This window comes from Carassius auratus, unplaced genomic scaffold, assembly GCF_003368295.1.
Source record: "Carassius auratus strain Wakin unplaced genomic scaffold, ASM336829v1 scaf_tig00214282, whole genome shotgun sequence".
Lineage (NCBI taxonomy): Eukaryota > Metazoa > Chordata > Actinopteri > Cypriniformes > Cyprinidae > Carassius > Carassius auratus.
In genome coordinates, this window is record NW_020527593.1 from 326,631 (window position 1) to 347,770 (window position 21,140).

The window sequence follows — 21,140 nt, forward strand, 5'->3', positions numbered from 1 at the left end:
CTCTATGTGAAATCACGCACCTGAGGGAATTTACCACTGATTAGAGAACGGCTTTACTGACGAGATGCTCATTAACGATCGGCTGATCGTGATTGACGTGTTATGTGCTTAGAGATGGTATTCTGAATACCTTGGTTGTAACGAGTGGTTATTTGAGTTACAGTTGCCTTTCTATCATCTCTAACCACTCTGCCCATTCTCCTCTGACCTCTGACATCAACAAGGCATTTTCGTCCACATGCTGCTGACTGGATATTTGCTCTATTTTGGACCATTCTCTGTAAACCATACAGATGGTTGTGTGTGAAAATTCTAGTAGATCAGCAGTTTTTTTAAATACTCAGACCAGCCCATCTGGCACCAACAACCTTTCCACATTTAAAGTCACTTAAATCCCCTTTCTTCTCCATTCTCCATGTAGCCTAGCTCCCTAAAATAGGCATCCACTTTTAATGCTCCAATGCAAAGTAAACCACCATTTTGTTTAGATAATATAACACATAATTCAAGAACATTTTTTGCAAATTTAGAATGATTAAATTAGTTTCGATTCACAATTAGATTCAATTATGATGATTTGATTCTGCACTCTTTAAGTTCATTCACGGGATCATTTAAATGCCTCATACTTTAGATACTTAGCCAGCCTATAAGAAATATATATTTAAAACCTTTTGTCTATCATTAGATGATAGTTTAACGATGCTACGGCATGACATGGCATACGTAAAAATGTATGTAAGCCAATGTTTAAAAAAGAGCTTTAATTTTGACATTTTGTCACACCAGCCATTATTTCAGAAGTGACAGAAATGTCAAATACAATCATTTTATGTATGTAACCTATGTATTATCATAAGAGGGAGCACACTACAGGGAATAAGAAAGTGAGATACCTAAACAGACAATTTTTCACATTTTCTGTTCTGATTATATACAAAGCTTTGTCATGAAACTCTAGATTGTGTAGATGAATAGGTTCTAACTCAATCTGATATAATCACATCGTCATTCACATGGCGAGTGGTTCTAGCTGCATCAGCAGCCAATGAACCTGCTGCTTAATATTCAAATATTTGGCTAGTGCTTGCTGTAGCAGTAGCAGCGTGCTTCAGAAACCCTTCACCTTCCCCAGCTCCACCTGTATAGATCTGGTATTGCATAATTTCATATGCGTGGTTATCGTACATATTATATGTGCAGCAGCAGTATTTCTTAAATGCTCTCAGCAGCATTTCTGTGGATGTATTGGCAGTAGCAAGTCTCTACTTTAATACTTTAAAACACATTAATATTGCCATTTATATTACCATGCTAAACTCTCTGAGAGTTGTCATGACAGAACTATGGAATTCTTTGTACATTGTACAATAAGTTAAATTGGGATAACTAACAGCACTTTTATTGGTACACTATTAAAAAGAATGCTTCTTTACTAGCATCTATGGTTCTATGAAGAATCTTTGCTATTTGTGGAACCTACAAACATACATACATTCATACATACATATATTCTTCTATGGCATCATTTATTTATTTATTTAATTTGCTAGCCAAAACAAGGAAAACATCTCAGTAATCCTACTGACCTTTTGATAGAGTTTGGATTAGTTATAATGCTCTAACATGAATAAAAATCTATAGTGTAGACACAAACACTTGATTTAAAAAGGTGTTTCTCTGCCTAGGTCACTTTAACACAGCAGGTGATGAATAAACATTTAGATGCCAACCTCCACATACTGCCACAGAAGGCAACATTTTCCTTCTACCTGGACTGAAACTCTATCCTTTATCTTGGGATTTACATCTTGAGTTTGCTTCTGACCAAATCAATCAGTTAAGACAAGAAGATTGTGAGAGAAAATGTCTCCTGAGCTGACAAATATTATGCAGCAAGTCATCCCTATGGGACTGCTTGTATGCGTGATTCCTTAAGTGCCCCAGCTAACACTTTGTTACAGCTGTATTCGGCTTGCTGACAAGAGCCGACGTGCACTTTCATAAGGTACAGCATTTGTTATTTACCACATTTCAATTTTGGTAGTATTTATTAATGTCACTTTTTTAAACTCTAAGGACACAGATGGAAGTCATTGACATCCTAATGAAGGATTACTGATAACATAGCAAGGCACAAGTGCAAATAAATCCATTCACCTTTACCCATCATACGAGTTAAGAAATCCTTTTTTTTTTTTTTTTTTTTACCCCCAACATGCACCTGGGGTTTGGCAATAGGCTATGCTCCTTCTGTATTCAGCCCTATCTCAGTGTGTATAACAATTGAAATCCACAACATACACTCTACAATGTTTCTTGCACACCAAATCAGCATATTAGAATGATTTCTGAAGAATCATGTGACACTTGTGACTGAAGTAATGGCTGCCGAAAATTTGGTTTGCCGTCACAGGAATAAAGGACAGTTTTCAAACACATTTAAATAGAAAACAGTTCTTACAAATTGTAAAATCTATTTAACAACATTGCTGTTTTTACTGTAGATTAGGCACATTATTAAAGAAGGTTAACTGATTTCAGGAAGACAAAGTCAAATATGAAAACATTGACCTGTACAGTTCCCACAGCACACTACCATTCAACTTCACTTTGGAGCTCCAGTCATGAATTATATAAATGCAGAAGATATGTAGGAAAACACAAATGAGTGAGAAAATAATAATCTTAAAGTTATATTTTAAATGTGAATCCTTTAGTGTAGAGTAGAAGGACATATGCCCCTGGCAAGCCTGCTTCCTGTGATTCATTTTTTTCTTCTTCTTTTTAATGGCAGAGATCAGATCATAAATAAAAAATTCATAATAAAGGAGAGTCTGTCATCAGTTATGATGCCCTGTTTTTAATGGAGCGTCAAAGATGCTCGGATGTCCATTAGCCTCAGAGCAATATAACATGCTGACATGTGGTATGATTGACCAGAAAACCTTGACATCATCTAACTTCTTTGCAGACTGTTGCCTTGAAGATGAGGTAAACTTCCTAAACCCCGTACGGGCCTCAAATCTAGGCTCTAGCCTGGCCCTCGTCCGAGATGCCTTAGCCCAGGTCCGGCCCTTGTCCGACAACTTATCAAAATTCTCTGCCAGAGTCTGACTGGAGCCTGTGACTGTTATTGTTTTATTTTTATTTATTTTTTCTCCTCTCTATTACACAGCATACTGTTGCAGCCATTAAAATAGTTTAGTATTATTTTTTATTTCAAAGTGATTATATTTCTTTAATTTAGTTAGCATGCGGATGAGCTTTGACATGAAAATTGCCCCGAAGCCCACACTTAGGGGTGTAAATAAGTCAGACCCCGTCAGCCTCCAGCTGAAATGCAGGGCTCTAAAGCTCCCTGCTATTGTAAGCGATTTTGGATTGGAAAAATGTACATATTGGCTTCATACAGACAATGGACATACAACAGTGGTCTTTTCTATTTGGTGAATTTTCTCAGCAGATATTGATATAAGTGATAAGTGTTGATTAATCATATTAATTTATCACTATATCATGCGTTTATGTATGGATCTTGTTTAAAACTAACATTGTCTGCATTGACTCTCTGAGCAATAATGCTTGAAAATCTGAAATATTTTTAGATGCAATAATTTAGCGGTACATCATGTCCCGCAGACAGGGAGGCAGAAGTTCAAAGCGATTCTTCAACTTAATTAAGTGTCTTTCATTGTTTTAATTCTGTTGGGGGGTATGAACACTGCTCCACTTTCTTCTTCTGTTTTTGCAGTGGATAAAATGCATAAAAACTCCTAGTGGCTTATGTGGATCTGAGAGAAAATATTGGTTTGTAATGTATGAAATGTTATGAAAAGTCCCCCATGTGCAGTGCAATTCTGAAAGAAGGTCAGGATGGAAGCTCTGGTTTTCTCGTTTCCAATCAGACGTAGACTCTGAAAACGGAAAATTAGTAGCCGCTCTTGCATGATATCCCCCCCGTTCTATGGCCCTCATTCCAGCAAGGTTAAACGATCTCAGGCTGCTTTGATGACCCTCACCACATGTGCAAAACTTATAATGGTTAAGCGAGAAATAGAAAATGAAATAAAAAAGAACAGGCTGTTCCCGTACTCTCAGAAGATACCCCAAGAGTGCAGCAAATAGCAGGAAGCTACAAGAAAATGTAGAAATTTGCTCAAAGGAAATCATAAGGTGTCACATTTGTGTAACATAATGTCTGCCAATGACCTCATAAAAAAAATGTCTGCTTCACTCTAAAAACGGCATGCAATCAAGAATAATTTAAACAAAGAATAAATTAGCATTTGAAGGCTTTTTTCTGGCCAGCCATCTGTTTAATCTGAGACATAAGTGGTTATGGTTACAGAAATAGAGGAGGATAAAAGAACAATATGCATTTGCTGATTTCAGAGATAGATCATCACTGCAATGACAACTACAGTAAGATTCCTCAGCTGAGAATACTCTGATATGATAATTACCAAATGTACAATGATCATGATCCTCCAAAGCTATATGACTTTTTTTTATTTTTTTTACAGAGGCGTTCTATAGATGTTTCAATTTTTGTATTATTATTATATTAAATGTGATATGTGAATGTGATATACTATATCACATTAAATAATACTTTATCACATTTTGTAATACATTTTTACAAAGGAAATGTAGCATGACACAAATACATTTAAAAACATAAAAAAAAAAAAAAAAAATGTGTTATTATTATTAGTAGTCGTGGTGGTTTTGTTGTTGTTAAATATAAACAAATATCAGTATTAACAATCATTCCTATGTATAATCATCAAACTATTAGTGTTTTTATTATTTTATTATAATATATTTTCTCTCCATACTAAATGTCAAATTATCATCTTCTGTGTTCAACAGAAGAAAGAAACTCATATACCGTATTTTTCGGACTATAAGTCACATCTGAGTATAAGTCGCATCAGTCCAAAAATACGTCATGATGAGGAAAAAAACATATATAAGTCACACTGGACTATAGGTCGCATCTTTTTAGAACCAAGAACCAGGAGAACACATTACCGTCTCCAACCACTAGAGGGCGCTCTATGTCTACAGTGTAAATTACAGGAGCACTGATCAGCATAGAGCGCGGTCTCGCGGCTGGAGACGATAATGTTTTCTGTTAGTTCATTTCTCTTGGTTCATTTCTCTCGGTTCATAGTTGTTCCAAACATACGGTACTAGGTTTGGAACAACTTGAGGGTATGATGACAATTTTCATGTTTGGGTGAACTATCCTTTAAGATCGCCCTGAACACAAATGCAAAGAATTTCCTTAACTTACCTTCGTAAGAAACCTTAAAGCCCAGAGAGCCACTCGTGTCATCCGTTTTAAAATTGAGCCACATCTGATGGCTTGTACTGACCACCAGATCTGGAGTTGTAGTCCCAGACAACCTTAAATCAAAATAAGACAAACATTATAAAACATAATAATGAAACAGTGATTCTTGATTTTCTATATGCACACGATCACCTCTCAGGGAACATAGTGAGTTCCTTCATTCCCCCGGCACTAGCCTTCAGGGACCTGTGGTATTGGTCCATAAGGGCTTATGAGACTTGCTAATTAAGCAGATTAGACCATCAGGGGACTCTGAGTAACCAGAGAGAAAGTGCCCAGGGACACCGGCCATTCAAAAGGAACACAAGCACTCGTACACCTCTGCCAGAGCGCGCACATAAAACGGCATCGATAAAACTTTATGAAGACAATAAATTTCAGCATAATTAATAACAACACACTCAGCAACGTTTCCGGAGCATCTGGTGCACAAATCTGCATTTTGGAGCATCAGCGTGTGATCTGTTTTTGGAGCAGGAGTGATCTTGTTCTAATATTGAGACTCAAAGTGATTGACACTAAAGCTTGGGGTATTTCTGCTGTACACTTCTGCTCAGAGGGCTGATGAAATGAGATGAAATAGAGGGGGGCAAAAGGAAGAAATGGCAGAGGAGGAGAGAACGTAGAGGCTGAAGAAAGAGAGGACGCTGAGAGATGAAAGAAGATGGGGAGGAGGTTTATGCACACAGAGAGGAGAGTTTAAGAGTGGGAGACACAGCCCGGGAGGAGTTTGAGAGAGGACCGAGAAGAAAGCACAAGAGGAACAAAAGTACTCACACATGAAAGACTGTCCGCTGATCGCCAATTACAGCTCCGTCTCCCACGGTTAGAGTATCATAGCCCCGCTCCAAGTCAAACTCCTCAAAATTCAGCTTGATCACCTACACACAGAGAAGAAAGAGAGACGGCTTTCTAAACTTGGTTAGCAAAACAGAGAAGAAACCTTTTTTTATTATTTTTTATATCAATTGGTTCATCATATTCCCCGTTCATTTAAAAAAAAAAAAAAAAAAAACAACTAATACATTTTCGTTTACATACATTTCTAATTATAACACCAGACATTTCATAATATTTTTTTTAATCAGTGATTTTCAGATTGCACATACTAGCTAAGATGAAAAAAAAAATGAATTGTGGAAAAAAACAAAGAAATAATTTATGCATTTGATTTAGGAAAATGAAGAGATGAAGGTGCATTCTTATCCAAAATGAAAACAAGTCTGCAGAATTGTTTATACAAAAGGAGAAAAGTAAGAGCTATGGGAAGATTAACAAATTAAATAAAAAGGTTTACTGCTGATAAACACAAAAAAAAATAAATACTGTGAAAAAAAGAAGTGCTCTCTATTCTCCATTGGCTGCCACATTTCCACCAAATTCTTAATGTTTTTGGGGTGCTCAGAGACCAACTCCTAGTGAAAAAGCTTATATAAATGCAAATTGCATTCTGTCCTTTGATAAACACACTCCACAACAAAGAGTGTCAGGGGTGGACTGGCCACATTCTAGGTCACACTGGCAGTGAACAAGATTTCATCCTCATTCACTTCCTCTGAACCTTTCTTTTCTAAATCCACCCGCTCAGCGGAGGGCATGCTGACCACCTCGAGTGAATCCCACTGTGTTCTGTGCGCTGTGTATGACGATGAGTGACAGAAGTGTGGGCGGGTTGATCCTCAGTTGGCTCACTGAGTGATGATGATGCAAAAGCTGATCCCTGAGCATGAAACATGACCATCACAGTTGAAATCATATATTCTGCAATATAATTAGATATTAGCTTAACTATTTCTCTTTCATGGCACAACTTGCCCCACTCTCTCCTATAGCTAAGTAAAAAGAGTGAACGTTTTGCTTGAGCATATTTTAACAGTTTTAATATATATCGGTGACTGGAAATTCATTCACAGCACACACAATAAAATTGAAAATAAAATAATTAAATTGATTAAAATAACCACTATGAATGTTAGAAGGAGGGAAGTATTGACAGAAGTGTTAATTTAGTCAGGCATTTTGTCGTTTCAGGCAAGGGGAAAAAACTCATCAACAAACATTTTTTTGCCATAGTTTTTGTTAATGAAATGAACACTGACAAACCAAATAACAGGACAGAATATATAAATTAATTAAATAATAAATAGGAATAAATCATTCCCAATGCTCTCAGACAAAAGCCATTGTGAATGCGGTTTCGCAGCTGAGAGCGATAATGCTCAAAGACTACATAGCAGGGAGCAGTATTTGTTAGAGGAGCGAGGCTTTTTGTCAAAATGAAAGTCCCTGCAGAAGTGAAGTTGAAGATAACACCAGTCCGCTGTAAGACGATAGTGCCCAGAACAAAAGAAGGACTGATTATTAAAATAGAAGAGGACAACAAACGCAATCAGCCATGTCTTCTCATGCACAACTCATTCTCTAGTATTATGCCTTTTGCGGATGCTCCATCGAATGCAGAAACGCAGTGTCTAGACTCTGAGCTAATGTTTGTCTGTGAGCAGGGCATTCAGCCCGGTGCAGTTCCACATGCTGCCTTCCCTGCAGAGTTCTATCTCTTTCTCTCATTTATAAGCTCCAATTTCAGCCATTTTCCAGCACCCGTCATTAGGCACCACTGTTGACGTAAATAGAATGGACATCTGAGTAGCAAGTGCATCTTTAACTGTAGCTCCGGGGAATCTGGTACTGAGGCATTACAGACTCTGCTCCGTCTCAACTTCAGTATGTTACTTGTTTTAGTTGATTAAACAGATCACACTGTTTACCAAATGCCATTACATTTCCCTTGCACTTCATATAAGCACTTCATCTGTCCACCAAATGTCTACTTATTTACTGTGTTTAAGAACATTTTCGACTAAAATAAGATTTTTTAAATGTTTGGAATAAAATAACAGGGCCTACGGTTTAAACCACATGTACAAGCACATCTAAAAGATGCTACAGTATGTGCATAATTGTACATACTTAAATCTATAATGTAATATCTCAGTCACTACTATTAAAAGTCTGGTGTGAGCAATATGATTTTTTTTTTATTAATTGTTTTATAAATATTAATACTTCATTTAGCAAGGATGCATTAAACATGATTAAGTGACAATAATGACATTTATAATGTTAAAATAAATGGTTTTAAATAAATGAATCCTAAAAGAAATGCATCACAGTTTTCACAAAAATGCAAGCAGCACAACTTTTTAGCATTGGTAATAATAAGAAATGTTTCTTGAGCAGCAAATCGGTATATTAGAACGATTTGTCAAGGATCATGTGACACAGAAGACCGTAATGACATCACTGTATTTGCCATCACAAGTGCAGATCTGAATTTTTGTAATATATTGAAACTGAAAACAGTTATTTTGTATTGTAATAATATTTCACTGTATTACTTTTTTTAACTATTTTTGATCAAATAAATGCTGTTTTGTTGCACATAAGACACTTCTTTCAAAATCAAAATCTTACCAGACATAATTACATAATTTCAGCAACAAGTAAAACCATTCCTACTTCCCCTTGGTCATTGTATTCAGATAAAAAAAAAAAGGCAAGAAGATTTGGTATCTGTAAAGAATCCCAACATTTTACCTGAAGTCACTGTATTTATAGCAAAACAGTATACAAATACGTCACCTTTGAATATTCATTATGCATCAATAAATACTAAATGATGTCAATTTCTAGCTTACTGTGATGCTAAAGGCTTTAACAGCTGCTGGGGTCTCTCCACACTGGGAGAGTCTTTGGCTCAGACAGCAAACCAGCTGCGGCGAAATCAAAAGCTCATTGTCAGGTACATTTCATACGGCCGCAGATCTGGCTCAGTCTCACAGCTAACCTCACGTCTCTTCCCGGTACTATTGTGTCAGACCAAAAATAGAATCTCATTACGGTTGTAAAGAGCAAAAACAGCAATGTTCACACACAATCTTCATCTGTGCCCCGTTCTCCAACTGTGTGAAGCAGAACTGTCCTTTACACACAGGATGACATACAGCAATGGGTGGCAGGAAAAAAAGCAGGGGGCACTGATAGAGCCGCTTCACCCTGTTCCATTTGCCCTCCATCTCTCGTTCCTCTTCTCTCCCAACTGAGTCATAGTGATGAGGGGAGAGATCTGTAAAGCCATTTATTTGAACCTAGATAAAGAATATCTGGCAAGCGAGTAAGAAAATGGCCTTGAACTCGACGCCAAAGTCATGACACAGAGCGCCACAGTTTTTGTCTCTACCGTGGTGGCTGCTCAAGTGTAGTTTTCTTTATCTTTCATTCTTCTTTAATACAACCCTCAATGAGTGTGTAGATATCTGGATACTGCACATCATTTCTCGATATCTGTGTATCCTTTCCCCTGCAACCTGCCTTTATTAGCAGGCCCACATGGAAACTGTGCCCACAGAAGACTCAGAAAAAAGAGAGTTTACAAAAATTTGATTGATCAAGATTTGTCTAATTTTCATTGCTTTTGAATGAAGTCCTGCTATGAGAAATTTAATTCAGAAGAACAGCGCCATCAGACACAGCTTTATTCAGCAGAAAAGATCATTTATGCTATTTATTCTTACCTGCATTAGTTAACTTGTTATTATTGCATAAACCTGAACGGATTTGACGGCCTTTTCCTGAACATTTTGCCAAACTGAAAAGCATTGTTTAACTTTTCTTAAGCTTTTTTGTTATTCAGAAATGTTGTTATTCAGAGTATTTCTATTTGTTAATAAAAGGTGATTAATTTATATACATATATCAATGTTGAAGTATTGCAGTTGATTTAAATCTAAAAGGCTAAACTATTCTATGTTTGACTCAAATTTAAATAATAGAGTTTATTTTATAAGGTTTACAGGGATTTTAAGATAATTAGCGATTTGAATAATTAAGTTACTTATTGAGTAACTAAGTTACTTTTCAGACAGCGTAATTAGTGAAGTAATTTAAATAGAATATTGATTATGTAATAATTAATAGTAATTAATTACTTTTTGACAGTAACTTACCCAACACTGTCATCATCATCATCATCATCATCATCATCATCATCATCATCATCATCATCATATATGTGATTGCAATGAGGGGAGCTTCAAAGGTTTCTACATGTTTTTGCAGCGTTGAGTAATTTATCACAGACATATCTCACAAATCCTTTCCTGAGCAAAGTGTAGATGGTGTAAATAAGAGAATCATTGTGCAGTGTAGAGAGCTTTGTTGTTTATAAATTTGAGACCACAATAAACTAAGATGAGTGACAGCTTTTAATGTTTTTAAGGGACTTTGTAAATGTGATACTGATTTATTACAAAAGTTCAATAAACAGGAAGTTAATATTAAGTGACTAACATTATCTGACTATAATACCATTGTCTGATTTTATCATGGAAAACAGTTTGAAAAAGTCACAGCCTCATTAAATATCTGAAAGTACACCTACAAGCCACTTTTGTGTTATTCTGTGCTAATTCTTTTTAATACAGATTTCACTTGAATAGTAACATTATTCTTGTTGTACTTGTTCATATTTTGTGGTTTTAATTATACATTTTTTATAAAAAAAAAAAAAAAACTAATTGACAAAAGATTACATACTTTTAATTAAGTTAGAAAAAAAGTCATTACAAAAAAAAAGAAAAAGAAAAAAAAAATATAGAAATTCCTCTGTAAATCAATTTAAGGAGTCAAATTTCACCTCATAATGTGAAGGCTACTTTTTTCTATCAAATTTTGGATTATTAATAAGAAGATGCTCCTAAATTTTTTACTGTGCTCCTACATTTTTTTTTTTTTTTATTAAGTTAGTTAAAAAAAAAAGTAAGCATAGAGCCCTGTTGTAAATAAATTCAACAAAGAATCCTGAAAAACATGCATCAGGATTTGCACACAAATATATATATACAAATATATATGCTGAAATTCACCTTTTGTCATCACAGAAGTAAATTACATTTTAAAAATATTAAAATAGAACGGAATTAAATTTATAATAATATTTTACAATATCACTGTTTTTACTGAATTACTTGATCAAATAAATGCAGTCGTAGGAAGCTTAATTGCCAAATTTCTTGAATGGTAATGTGCATTTGATTATATTTAAATTTTGAAATATTTAAATTTAAATGTATATTATTTCCCATGAAATCAGAACAGAAAAGGCAAAAGTGGTCTATATTTTTTTCCTCTGCCTAATTATTAGTTCAGTTCAAATGACATTTTCTGATACTCAAGTGGGAAGCTCAGCAGCGTGCAGAGCTCATATGAATACACTTGGTGTTTTTTGGAAGCATTTACCTTGGAAGGGTCCGAAGCTGTGATGATCCAGGTGCAGTTAGCGTTGTTGTCATATTGGACTGGAAAGTTTGGGGAGGTAATGATACCATTAGGGCCACGGAGCTGACCACCACACATAGGAGCTGAAAGAAGAGAGAGAGTACGTTAAAGAGCGAATCATGCAGTTTGACAGTTCACAGTAACAGTTCTCTGAACAATAAAATAGAAATGTTATTGCATATAAATAGTTTATCTGCAGAGGGTTGGAGGGGGTAGTGGGTAGCTATACACAAAAATATGTAAGATTTCAAATACTTATAATAACTGCAAATCTATAATTCAGTTGAATGAATTAATAATCAACAACAAGTCTACAAGGCTTTCAAACTGATTTTCAGATCCATCTATTTAAATGTCTTTTTTTGTCAGATAGAACATTTTGACAAAATATTAAATAATTATTTTCTATTTAGACACAGATCCACTGTCTGCAGTAGCAGAAAAGAACAAACTTAAAACACGGGAAACTATATATAAATCACAAACCATTTGTTTAATATTTTCTGTGACAAATCCGACACATCGTTGTTTATTCATACATTTCTGAAGACAATGGCTTTGTAGGTTTTTGTGTAAATAATACCTCTAACTGATATCAAAGAATAAATAAATTAATTATTTAATTATTTATTTAATAAAATATTTTAAATATTTTAAATACAGTGCAGTGCATTTCAATACGACAAAATCAGTCTGAAGAGTAAACCTAAAAAGAAAAGCAAGATGACTGCAAACACTTAAATTCAAGAGACAGACTCACAAGAATTTTTTTTCTAGATACCACTCATATTAATACCCTATCCATACCACTTTCCAAGGTTGATATTGGCTTGTGGGTCTGCAGACAAATATTGTTAACTATCACAGGTTGTTTGTTTGTTTGATTGGACTGCTGTGTGACCCGAATGTTCAATGACCTCACCAATAACTTGTTGTGTGCTTGACTTTTCTATGACTTTTTAAAGCGACACTCTCGCGACCTCCTGGAAAACTTTAAATACTTCCTTGAATGAAAGCACTGGATGTCTAATGAGAAGGGAGGGCACAGCCAGTGTGTTCGCACAAAATGAATGTTTCTGCAGGTCTGGGACCAGCTGGAGCTTTTAATGAGCTATGTCTGAGGTGAGCTCCTCATGGCCTCCCCTGCCACACACACACACACACACACACACACAAACACTTGCAAAGTTTCCTCAAACACTTTAAGGTGGGTTGACATTAAAGAACAAGTCTTTGGAAAGTTAATTAACATCAGTGCCAGCTGACCCCAATTTTCACCTTCACAAAATAATGTGTGTTGTCTGCAGCTTTCTGCTTTAAAAGTTTGGGGTTTGCTACACATTCATTGAGACTTTAGCATTTTTTTTGTCAATCATAATAGTCATTGTGGTATAATAAATTCTTTGAGAAGAAAGAAAGAAAGAAAGAAAGAAAGAAAGAAAGAAAGAAAGAAAGAAAGAAAGAAAGAAAGAAAGAAAGTTTTCACAATAAACTAATTGCTTACTAGCATGCATATTACTAGCATTTTGGCTGTATATTAGTACTTACTGTATAAAACACATATTTTGCATGACCATACTGTACATCCCTAATGCCTCCCAATACCTAAACTTACCAACTACCTTACTAACTATTAATAAGTAGTAATTAGGAGCCAACTGAGTAACTTGTAGTTAATAGTTAGTTAATAGTGAGAATAGGACCTAAAAATAAAGTGTGGTCAAAATAAATAAATAAATAAAATTCATTAGATAACATTGTGTAGAAGTTCTAAGTTGTTTGTGACACATGCTTTACTGCAACATTCTGGAAATCTGAATTTCAATCCCACTTTCGATATCATTTGGTTAAATTCTAAGCTGTTATTAGATTGTCATAAAATAAACAAATAAATACATAAATAAAATAAACTGTCAAAGCTCCTGATTTAGTTAAGTTCGCATTAGGCGGTCATGCAAAATAACGTTCCTGCAAAGTTCTAGAAATGTTAGTTGAAGGTTATGAAAATAAAACCTCCAATGAATATTCTGAGACTTGGTCTCAAGGAATGTGGTCTCAAGAATGTTTGGAGAATTTTGAAGGCACTCAGGGACTGAAGGTCAAACTCTAAAATGAACCAAGTTACTATCTATTAGCAGGGGCTCAGCTGTGAAACAGTCCAAGTTGATTTAAGTTGTAAGGGCAGAGCTGCAACAAGATAATCATTTAAAGGTCACCATATTCAGGCTGAATTTGATTAGGTTCAGGTTAACAGTTCCAAGACTCTGGATTTCTCAATGCACATTTCAGGTTTCAGATGCAAAACCTATGGTAGAGTCAATGAAATACTGGGAAGTTTGTTTTAAGTTTACAGGGAATCATTCCAAATAGTTACTTTAAGCCACTGGACCAACAATCAGCATTAAATGGTCGTTTAATGATTGTTTTCTACAAACAAAACTCACTGCTCATGATATATTGTGTATTTCAGATTCTATTAAGGTTTGAAGCTTGATTTGATTTCTAAATAGCCAATAAAAAAAGACACAAATGTATTTTATAGATTTCCTGTGCAAGTCCTTGATCCTTTAAAATCCTGCAAATCATGGAAACATTTCAACACATAGAGAGCAAGAAAACCTTAAGGGCACACTATTATTATTGGACTTTTAATACTTGTAATTATGTATTTAGCGACAATGATTTATGAGCGCCATTACTAATTATTCTTATGATTCAGATTTTCCTGGAGCATGCAATTAAAATGGACCGGTTTTGAATAATGGCCTGGCATTCACAGTGTTAAATCAATGAAACAAGACAAATAATCATTCTCCACATTAGTGGTAAAAAGGAGCAAGTGATGAAGAAACGGGTTCTGGGGAGCAATAGCTAAATATCAACCCTTTACACATGAGTAATGGGGCAGATAAGAGGACTTGGTCTATCTCGTGATTCAGACAGTTTCCCAATTCCAGTTCCATTTCCCGTCTTTCCACAACCCCACAGTGATGTGCCAAAAACTGATCGTTAAATAATCAAAAACAAAGGCAACTGGTGCAATCTATCACAGAGCTGTCTAACTAACTTTCTCACGGAAATGTTCAAGCCTGAGTTGTCCACGGTGGCAAAGGCCATTGGTGGTGTAGGAGAGGGGATATGTAAATCTAATGAAAGACTAATAGTCCACAGCTGGACGAGCAGTTCAGGAGAAATATCGATATGAAGGAGAAGGGAGCAGGTAAACCCAACACTTTACACTTGTGAGCATGTTAGTGTAGATGCTACAGTAACACACACACACACACACACACACACACACACACACACACACACACACACACACACACACACACACACACACACATATATGCATGTATTTGTTTTCTAAGAAGTCTCTTATGCTCTCCAGTTCTGCATTTATTTAATCAAAAATAGAGTAAAAAAAAAATAGTTGTGCACTATTATTAACATTCAGATTAAGTATTTTCTATTGTAATACAATTTAATATGTAATGCATTCCTGTGATGGTAAAGCTGAATTTTCAGCATCATTACTCCAGTCTTCAGTGCCACATTATCCTTCAGAAATAATTCTAATATTCGTCTTTTCTTCTTAAGGAATATTTCCTATTGTTACTGATGAAAAGGATTTTTTGATGAACAGGATTTTTTGATGAATAGAAAGTTCAAAAGAACAGCATTTTGCAATTTGATAAATTAAAAGCACTTTTTTCTTCCCAAACCAAACCAACAAAAAATCGTATTTGTATATTCTCTTCCGGTAGCATACCACTGACAAGCTTTGCTGCATGTAGTTAAGATACTTGGTGTTGGTACCACAACTAAACGCCAGACTCACACTTCATTTACGGTGCAAGGCAAAGGTGGCGGTATGGTGGACAACATCTCTCTGGGGATGTGACAGTTGCTACAGGAATAAAGTCCTGGGGGCTATCCTAGCCAATCAAAGTCAGAAATTAAGCAAGGCTCAATAAAGTAATTAATCTGTGCCTGGTGAGGCTAAATAAGCTGATTACTTGCTGAGCGATACCATCTCTTCCTCCTTAGGAAATCTGCTTTAGAGATCTGTTGTCATCCTCTCCATTTCCTCTCTCTCATCTCTTGCTTTTTTCCCCTCATTGTTCTCTTTTATGGTCAGGTCATTAATCAAAGCCCTTTAACTCTGCAGAGATACACTGAGATTTCAAATAATTCAACCATTTGTTAAACAAAAGGGCTTAAATCTACTGTGATCAATTTGATTGTTGCAAATAAGACTTTTAAGAATTTATTAGGGCACACCAATGGGGTTAATTTACATTAGTTCATTTAGTTAAGAGGTTCCAGTTTGTTCAAATGTTTCTTTCGGAAGCTGCGTGTGTTGGCGAGATGGCGCTTCAGCGGTGGCCGTTCCAGAAAAAGTAAATGTTTTGACATTTTGTAATCGTTTTGTAAGCTGAGTCCCTCAACTGTCCTCAGTGTGAAAAGATGGATCTCAAATTCATACAGTCACTGCTGGAAAGCAGTCAAATATGCAGAAGATGCTGAAAAACCAAAGAATGTGCAGGAGCTGGAGGATTTTTCTGCAGAACAACAGGCAGTTGAACTGTCCAGAACCAACAAGGGACTCATGAACAACTATCACTGAACAGGGTTATTTTTATAAATTCAGTCTTTATTTTGTCTTGTGGAATACATATAAACATCTGTTATATGAAACGGCTTATTCAAGACTCTACTAAATAAAAAATGACATGCAATTGTCATGATACCTCTTATTTAGCATATTCTTCAAAGGGGTAAGTAAACTTATGAGTACATCTGTGTATATATATATATATATATATATATATATATATATATATATATATATATTTGGGGGACATACCTCTGCAGATAGGCCGGTCATCACTCCAGCCAACATAACTGTCAGTAACTCGTAGGCAGGTGATGCTTTTAGACCCCTGAAGCTGATATCCTTCATCACAAGAAAAGTGCACAGTAGCACCCCGCCTGCAAGAAGAAAACATTTATAAATTCTACATTATGTACATAAAGTCTATAAAGTCAGTGAGTCATTATCGCAAAATAAATCCATACAGAGTAATCAGGCCCTTGATGTGGAAGTTTATTTTGCGATAATGACTGGCCGGCTGCACATAATCCTACTTATTACACAGCTACTTCGCAAATAAATAAATAAATTAAATGATTGCATTTTTTTTGAGAGAGAATGCAACCACAGCGTGTTATGAGAGACATGAAACTAGCAAAGAAGATTGGTGGCCAGGGATAATGATCAATTATGTAGTTTATCCGTCATTGTATGCAGATATCTGACTGCAGATGGTGCGACTGATGAATCAGATTTAATACCATTATATAAATAATTATATTCATCTCCTATTGAAAAGAAAGCCAGGGATGATGTTCATCATCATCATCTATCATTTCTCTGAATTATTTTTTAACTGTGCAAAATGCTGATGTCAGAAGACTCAATCCCTTTACAGCAGTTCCTAACCTCTCACATGTGAGCTGGTATCTGTTCATGGCTAAATCAAATAGCATGTCAGCATAAACACCACCTCTCTCCAGCCGGCAGCAGTGGTCTTGTCTGATCTTAGTAATGGACAGCCTTTGGGAAACTGCGATGTGCGATTCCAGATGCATCGCCTCCATTACCTAGCTGCTGATGAAGGGGTGCTCAGGTAGCCGGAGCTAAGAACATTCCAGTGAAAAAGTTTCGATTGTCTTTCACTTCCCCACTACGATTGCCCTGAGTGCTAGTGAGTATAAAATGGATTGTCCTCATTTGTCTGTGTTAGAATCCTCTGGGGAGCTGCCATTTACCCTGCGGGGGGACACTGACAGCCTAACTTGCACCACAGGCCCCTCTGCAGCAGCAATGTGCTTGTAAATGACACTACTATTGCTCTGTCCCCACTCAATTAAACAGGTCCGGACCTCTGTCTCATTTTCAATCTGCTTCCCTCTCTGTTCTCTTTTTCGATCATAAATGATGGTTCACATTTCACTTGCTGACTTGCCCGGGTCATTCCTACTGCCCCTTTCAATTTATGTCTTAATATATTGAATGAAACAATAAATTCAGTGTTTATTGATGAAAATCATATTAGTTTTTTTTTTTTTTTGTTATTAGAATACCACAATTAAGTGTATAAAGCTGATTTTTTAAATAATTATACTACTAGTTTAAAATCATGTTGCCATTTTTTTTTCATTTCTTAACTACTCGCATAATCCATGTGTTTTTTGTTTTTTGTTTTTTTTTGTTTTTTCATTTCACCATCTATCCACTATCTTTAATATGGTGTCTTGGAAATATTGTTTTAATTGAATCAATTTAAAGGTCTTTCCTCTAACCTCACTATCTTTCTATTCTGAAAGAAAAAGAAACAAAAAAAAGTTAATTCTGTCATTATTTACTCACCATGCTGTTCCATGTTTGCATGACGTATATGGGACATAAAATAAGGTATTTTGAATAAAGTTGCCACAACGGTTCCCACTGACTTTCATTACATTTCTGTACACAAAGAAAGTCAAAGGGAACCAAAACTGTCATACAGATTTGGAACCACATGAGGGTGAGTAAATTACCTAATTTTAATTTTTGGCAGGTTATATCTGTTTAGTTTAAATATGTAGTCTGCCTCATGTTTCCTTGTCGGGTCTTGAATATCTTCCTTGTGCTCTGTGTCTCCCTGTTGGATTACTGAAGACTCTATTTTTGTGAAATCTCCACATCTTCTAGTTCCCTTGCTTCAGCAGGTAGTGACATTATTATTATTATTATTATTATTATTATTATTATTATTATTATTATTATTATTATTATTATTATTATTATTATTTATTTATTTATTTATTTATTTATTTATTTATTTATTTATGTATGTTTTTGTTTGTTTGGTAATACCCTTTCAACCAAAGATAAATCCCACTGATGAATGAACACATCATAATCATATTAACATTTTAATTCATGGGGTACTGAATAACCTTCCTTTCTTACTTTTCATATCTGTTTCTCACTCTTTCTCTTCTCTCTCTCTCTCTCTCTCCTTCCCCTCTTGTTGTGACCTTTGGGAGCCCACAGCCCATGTTTATGCTGATCAAATATCCTCCCTGAGCCCTTAAAAGGCCAATGAGAAATTAAACAGGTGCCCACCTCCTGCATCTCTTGTTATTCATCATCCTGGCATTACAAACACTAAATTAACTGCACTCCTCTTCCTTCTCTCCTCCGTGTCCCCTCAGTGGACTATTTGATTAAGTAATCCATAAACTCATTTCTCACCTGAAATCAGAGCCTTTTCTTTTGCCCCTCTCTGGGATTCCTGGGTCTGGACACATGTTGTGTCCTTGTGCCACCCCCATCTGCGATACTGCAAAAGACAGTTAATGCTTCAATAATCTAATGATACATTTGTATGTTCATAGTTTTCTGGTGATGGTTAATGGAAAAATAACATGCAGGTAAAAATATGTATATACATTTAAATTAATTATTTACTTTTACAATTTGGTCTTCACTCTGAGCATTCTTGTCATTTAATTGTATTATAATTCATGGACTTATTATATGATTTAGATGTACATTGTAACCATTTTTATTATTCATCATAACCTAATCGAGGCCAATTGAGTGCAACAATTCAATATGAATTCATAGTTCATTGCAATTGTGACATCCCTTCAATTCAAAATATAGGCATAGACATAATTCATGCAATTATATCGTGTAATTTCTGATGTGCATATTTTATTGGGTTAACGGAATAATCATTATTTAGCTTAGTTTTCAAAATTCTTATATTTCAGAGCATATTCATTTAGTAAACAGAATAATTATTTTATTTTTACAATCATGCTGTTCTTTTTTTTTAAATAAAGGAATACAAATAAATATTACATGTTATCTATTCAGGAGAAATAACTAAAATAAATACATAAAAATATGACAGTGAGGATACGTTTACTCCAAGGAGCTTCTTGACCCAGGTAGGGGGTGTCAACCCTTTTTTCATAATTTTCAGTTTTGTGCTATGTGAACTATTTTATCAAATGTTTCCATGTATGTCTCTTAATAATAAACCAAAAGATGCATCATCATCTTGTACTTGCTAAACATATTAAAGCACACTGTTCTTAAAGAGAATCTTCTTCTATTTTTGTTGTTGGGGGAAAAAGAGGCAAATTTGGCCTAATATGTAAAACCTGACCTACTGCATTTAAAAGCAGTAACACACTTGCAACTGTGCAGTTGGTCTGAACATCAGCATGGATTTACCTTGTGAAGAGAGCGAGGCTATCTGTAAATGTATTTGAATGTCTACACAGCCTGCCCAGGAGGTTTACTGAATGAACAAAAGAACCAATCAGTCCTGCCAAGAATGCCCAGGTAGTTTCAGACATCATTAAGTGAGCACAAAATTTTCCATGGCCTCAAAACACACAGGCTCATCCAGCCCCGCAGGAAGTGGATGTGACATGCGGGGTCAAGGAGGTTAGCCACAGCCTCACTTTCTGCAATAGGTGGTGGATAGTGGAGGGAGAACCTGAAGTGACACATGCTGATTGGCTGAGGCACGCCTGGGTGCTGGCTCTCATGCATATTGATGTGGGACAAAAGGCCAAACTTGTCAGCGCTTCCCGTTGAGACACTGCCGGCCACGGTGATGGTACTGGGATCCTTGATGACACTATCAACAGGCACAAGCTCACATGGGCAGGCTGACATTTTCTCACAGTGATGCAGAGGTAATAGAAATATAAATAAAGATGGCGTAACAGAAGAAAGCAGGCTGAAGAAGCCTCTCAGCACACAGTGTGATTAGCCCTCCTCGATAAGCTTTTTCTTTCTCTGTTTGCCAACAATGGAAAAGGTAACTTATGTTCCCTCCCATTTGGCCTTAGGGAGAAAAATAGCTCCATTTGTCTCCAGTTGATACAGTTTAGAATAAAGATAATGTTAATGTTCAAGGTTGTGTGCTTGTGCCGAGTGTGAGAACATGCTTCAAGTGTGCCATTGCTTTCACCAATGCGCGGACAATGGAACTGACATGCTGAACGCTTACAAAACCCTGAAAACTCACCAGGAAATTGCAAGAGAGTTTAGGCTTTAAATTGTTATATATTTTAAGGTCAACTGAGATTTCAGTAGTCGTGAATGTTTCATTTCAGTTCACTCATACTTGATATGAATAACACAAAATGGACATATTCCTAAATCAACCTTCCTATCAACCAAACACTATAAATATAAAACAATAAATATACTACACTGTTCAGACGTCTGGGGTTAGAAAGATTTTTTTTTTTTTTTTATTATTATTTTTTTTATAAAAATACAGTAAAACTGTAAATTTCTGAAATATTACAACTTTAAATAAATTCAATAAAAAAACTATATATATATATATATATATATATA

General features: G+C 35.5%; 1 protein-coding gene across 1 annotated transcript in view; it reads right to left on the bottom strand.

Moving 5' to 3' along the window:
• Positions 1-21,140, bottom strand: part of LOC113091748 (CUB and sushi domain-containing protein 2-like) — a 269,603-nt gene that overhangs the window by 108,296 nt on the left and 140,167 nt on the right. The window contains exons 8-12 of the mRNA XM_026257372.1: positions 19,005-19,092; positions 16,569-16,693; positions 11,660-11,781; positions 6,140-6,243; positions 5,303-5,415 (exon numbers count right to left, since the gene is read on the bottom strand). Of these exons, the coding sequence (XP_026113157.1) occupies positions 5,303-5,415; positions 6,140-6,243; positions 11,660-11,781; positions 16,569-16,693; positions 19,005-19,092 (552 nt within the window). The remainder of the gene's footprint in view (positions 1-5,302; positions 5,416-6,139; positions 6,244-11,659; positions 11,782-16,568; positions 16,694-19,004; positions 19,093-21,140) is intronic.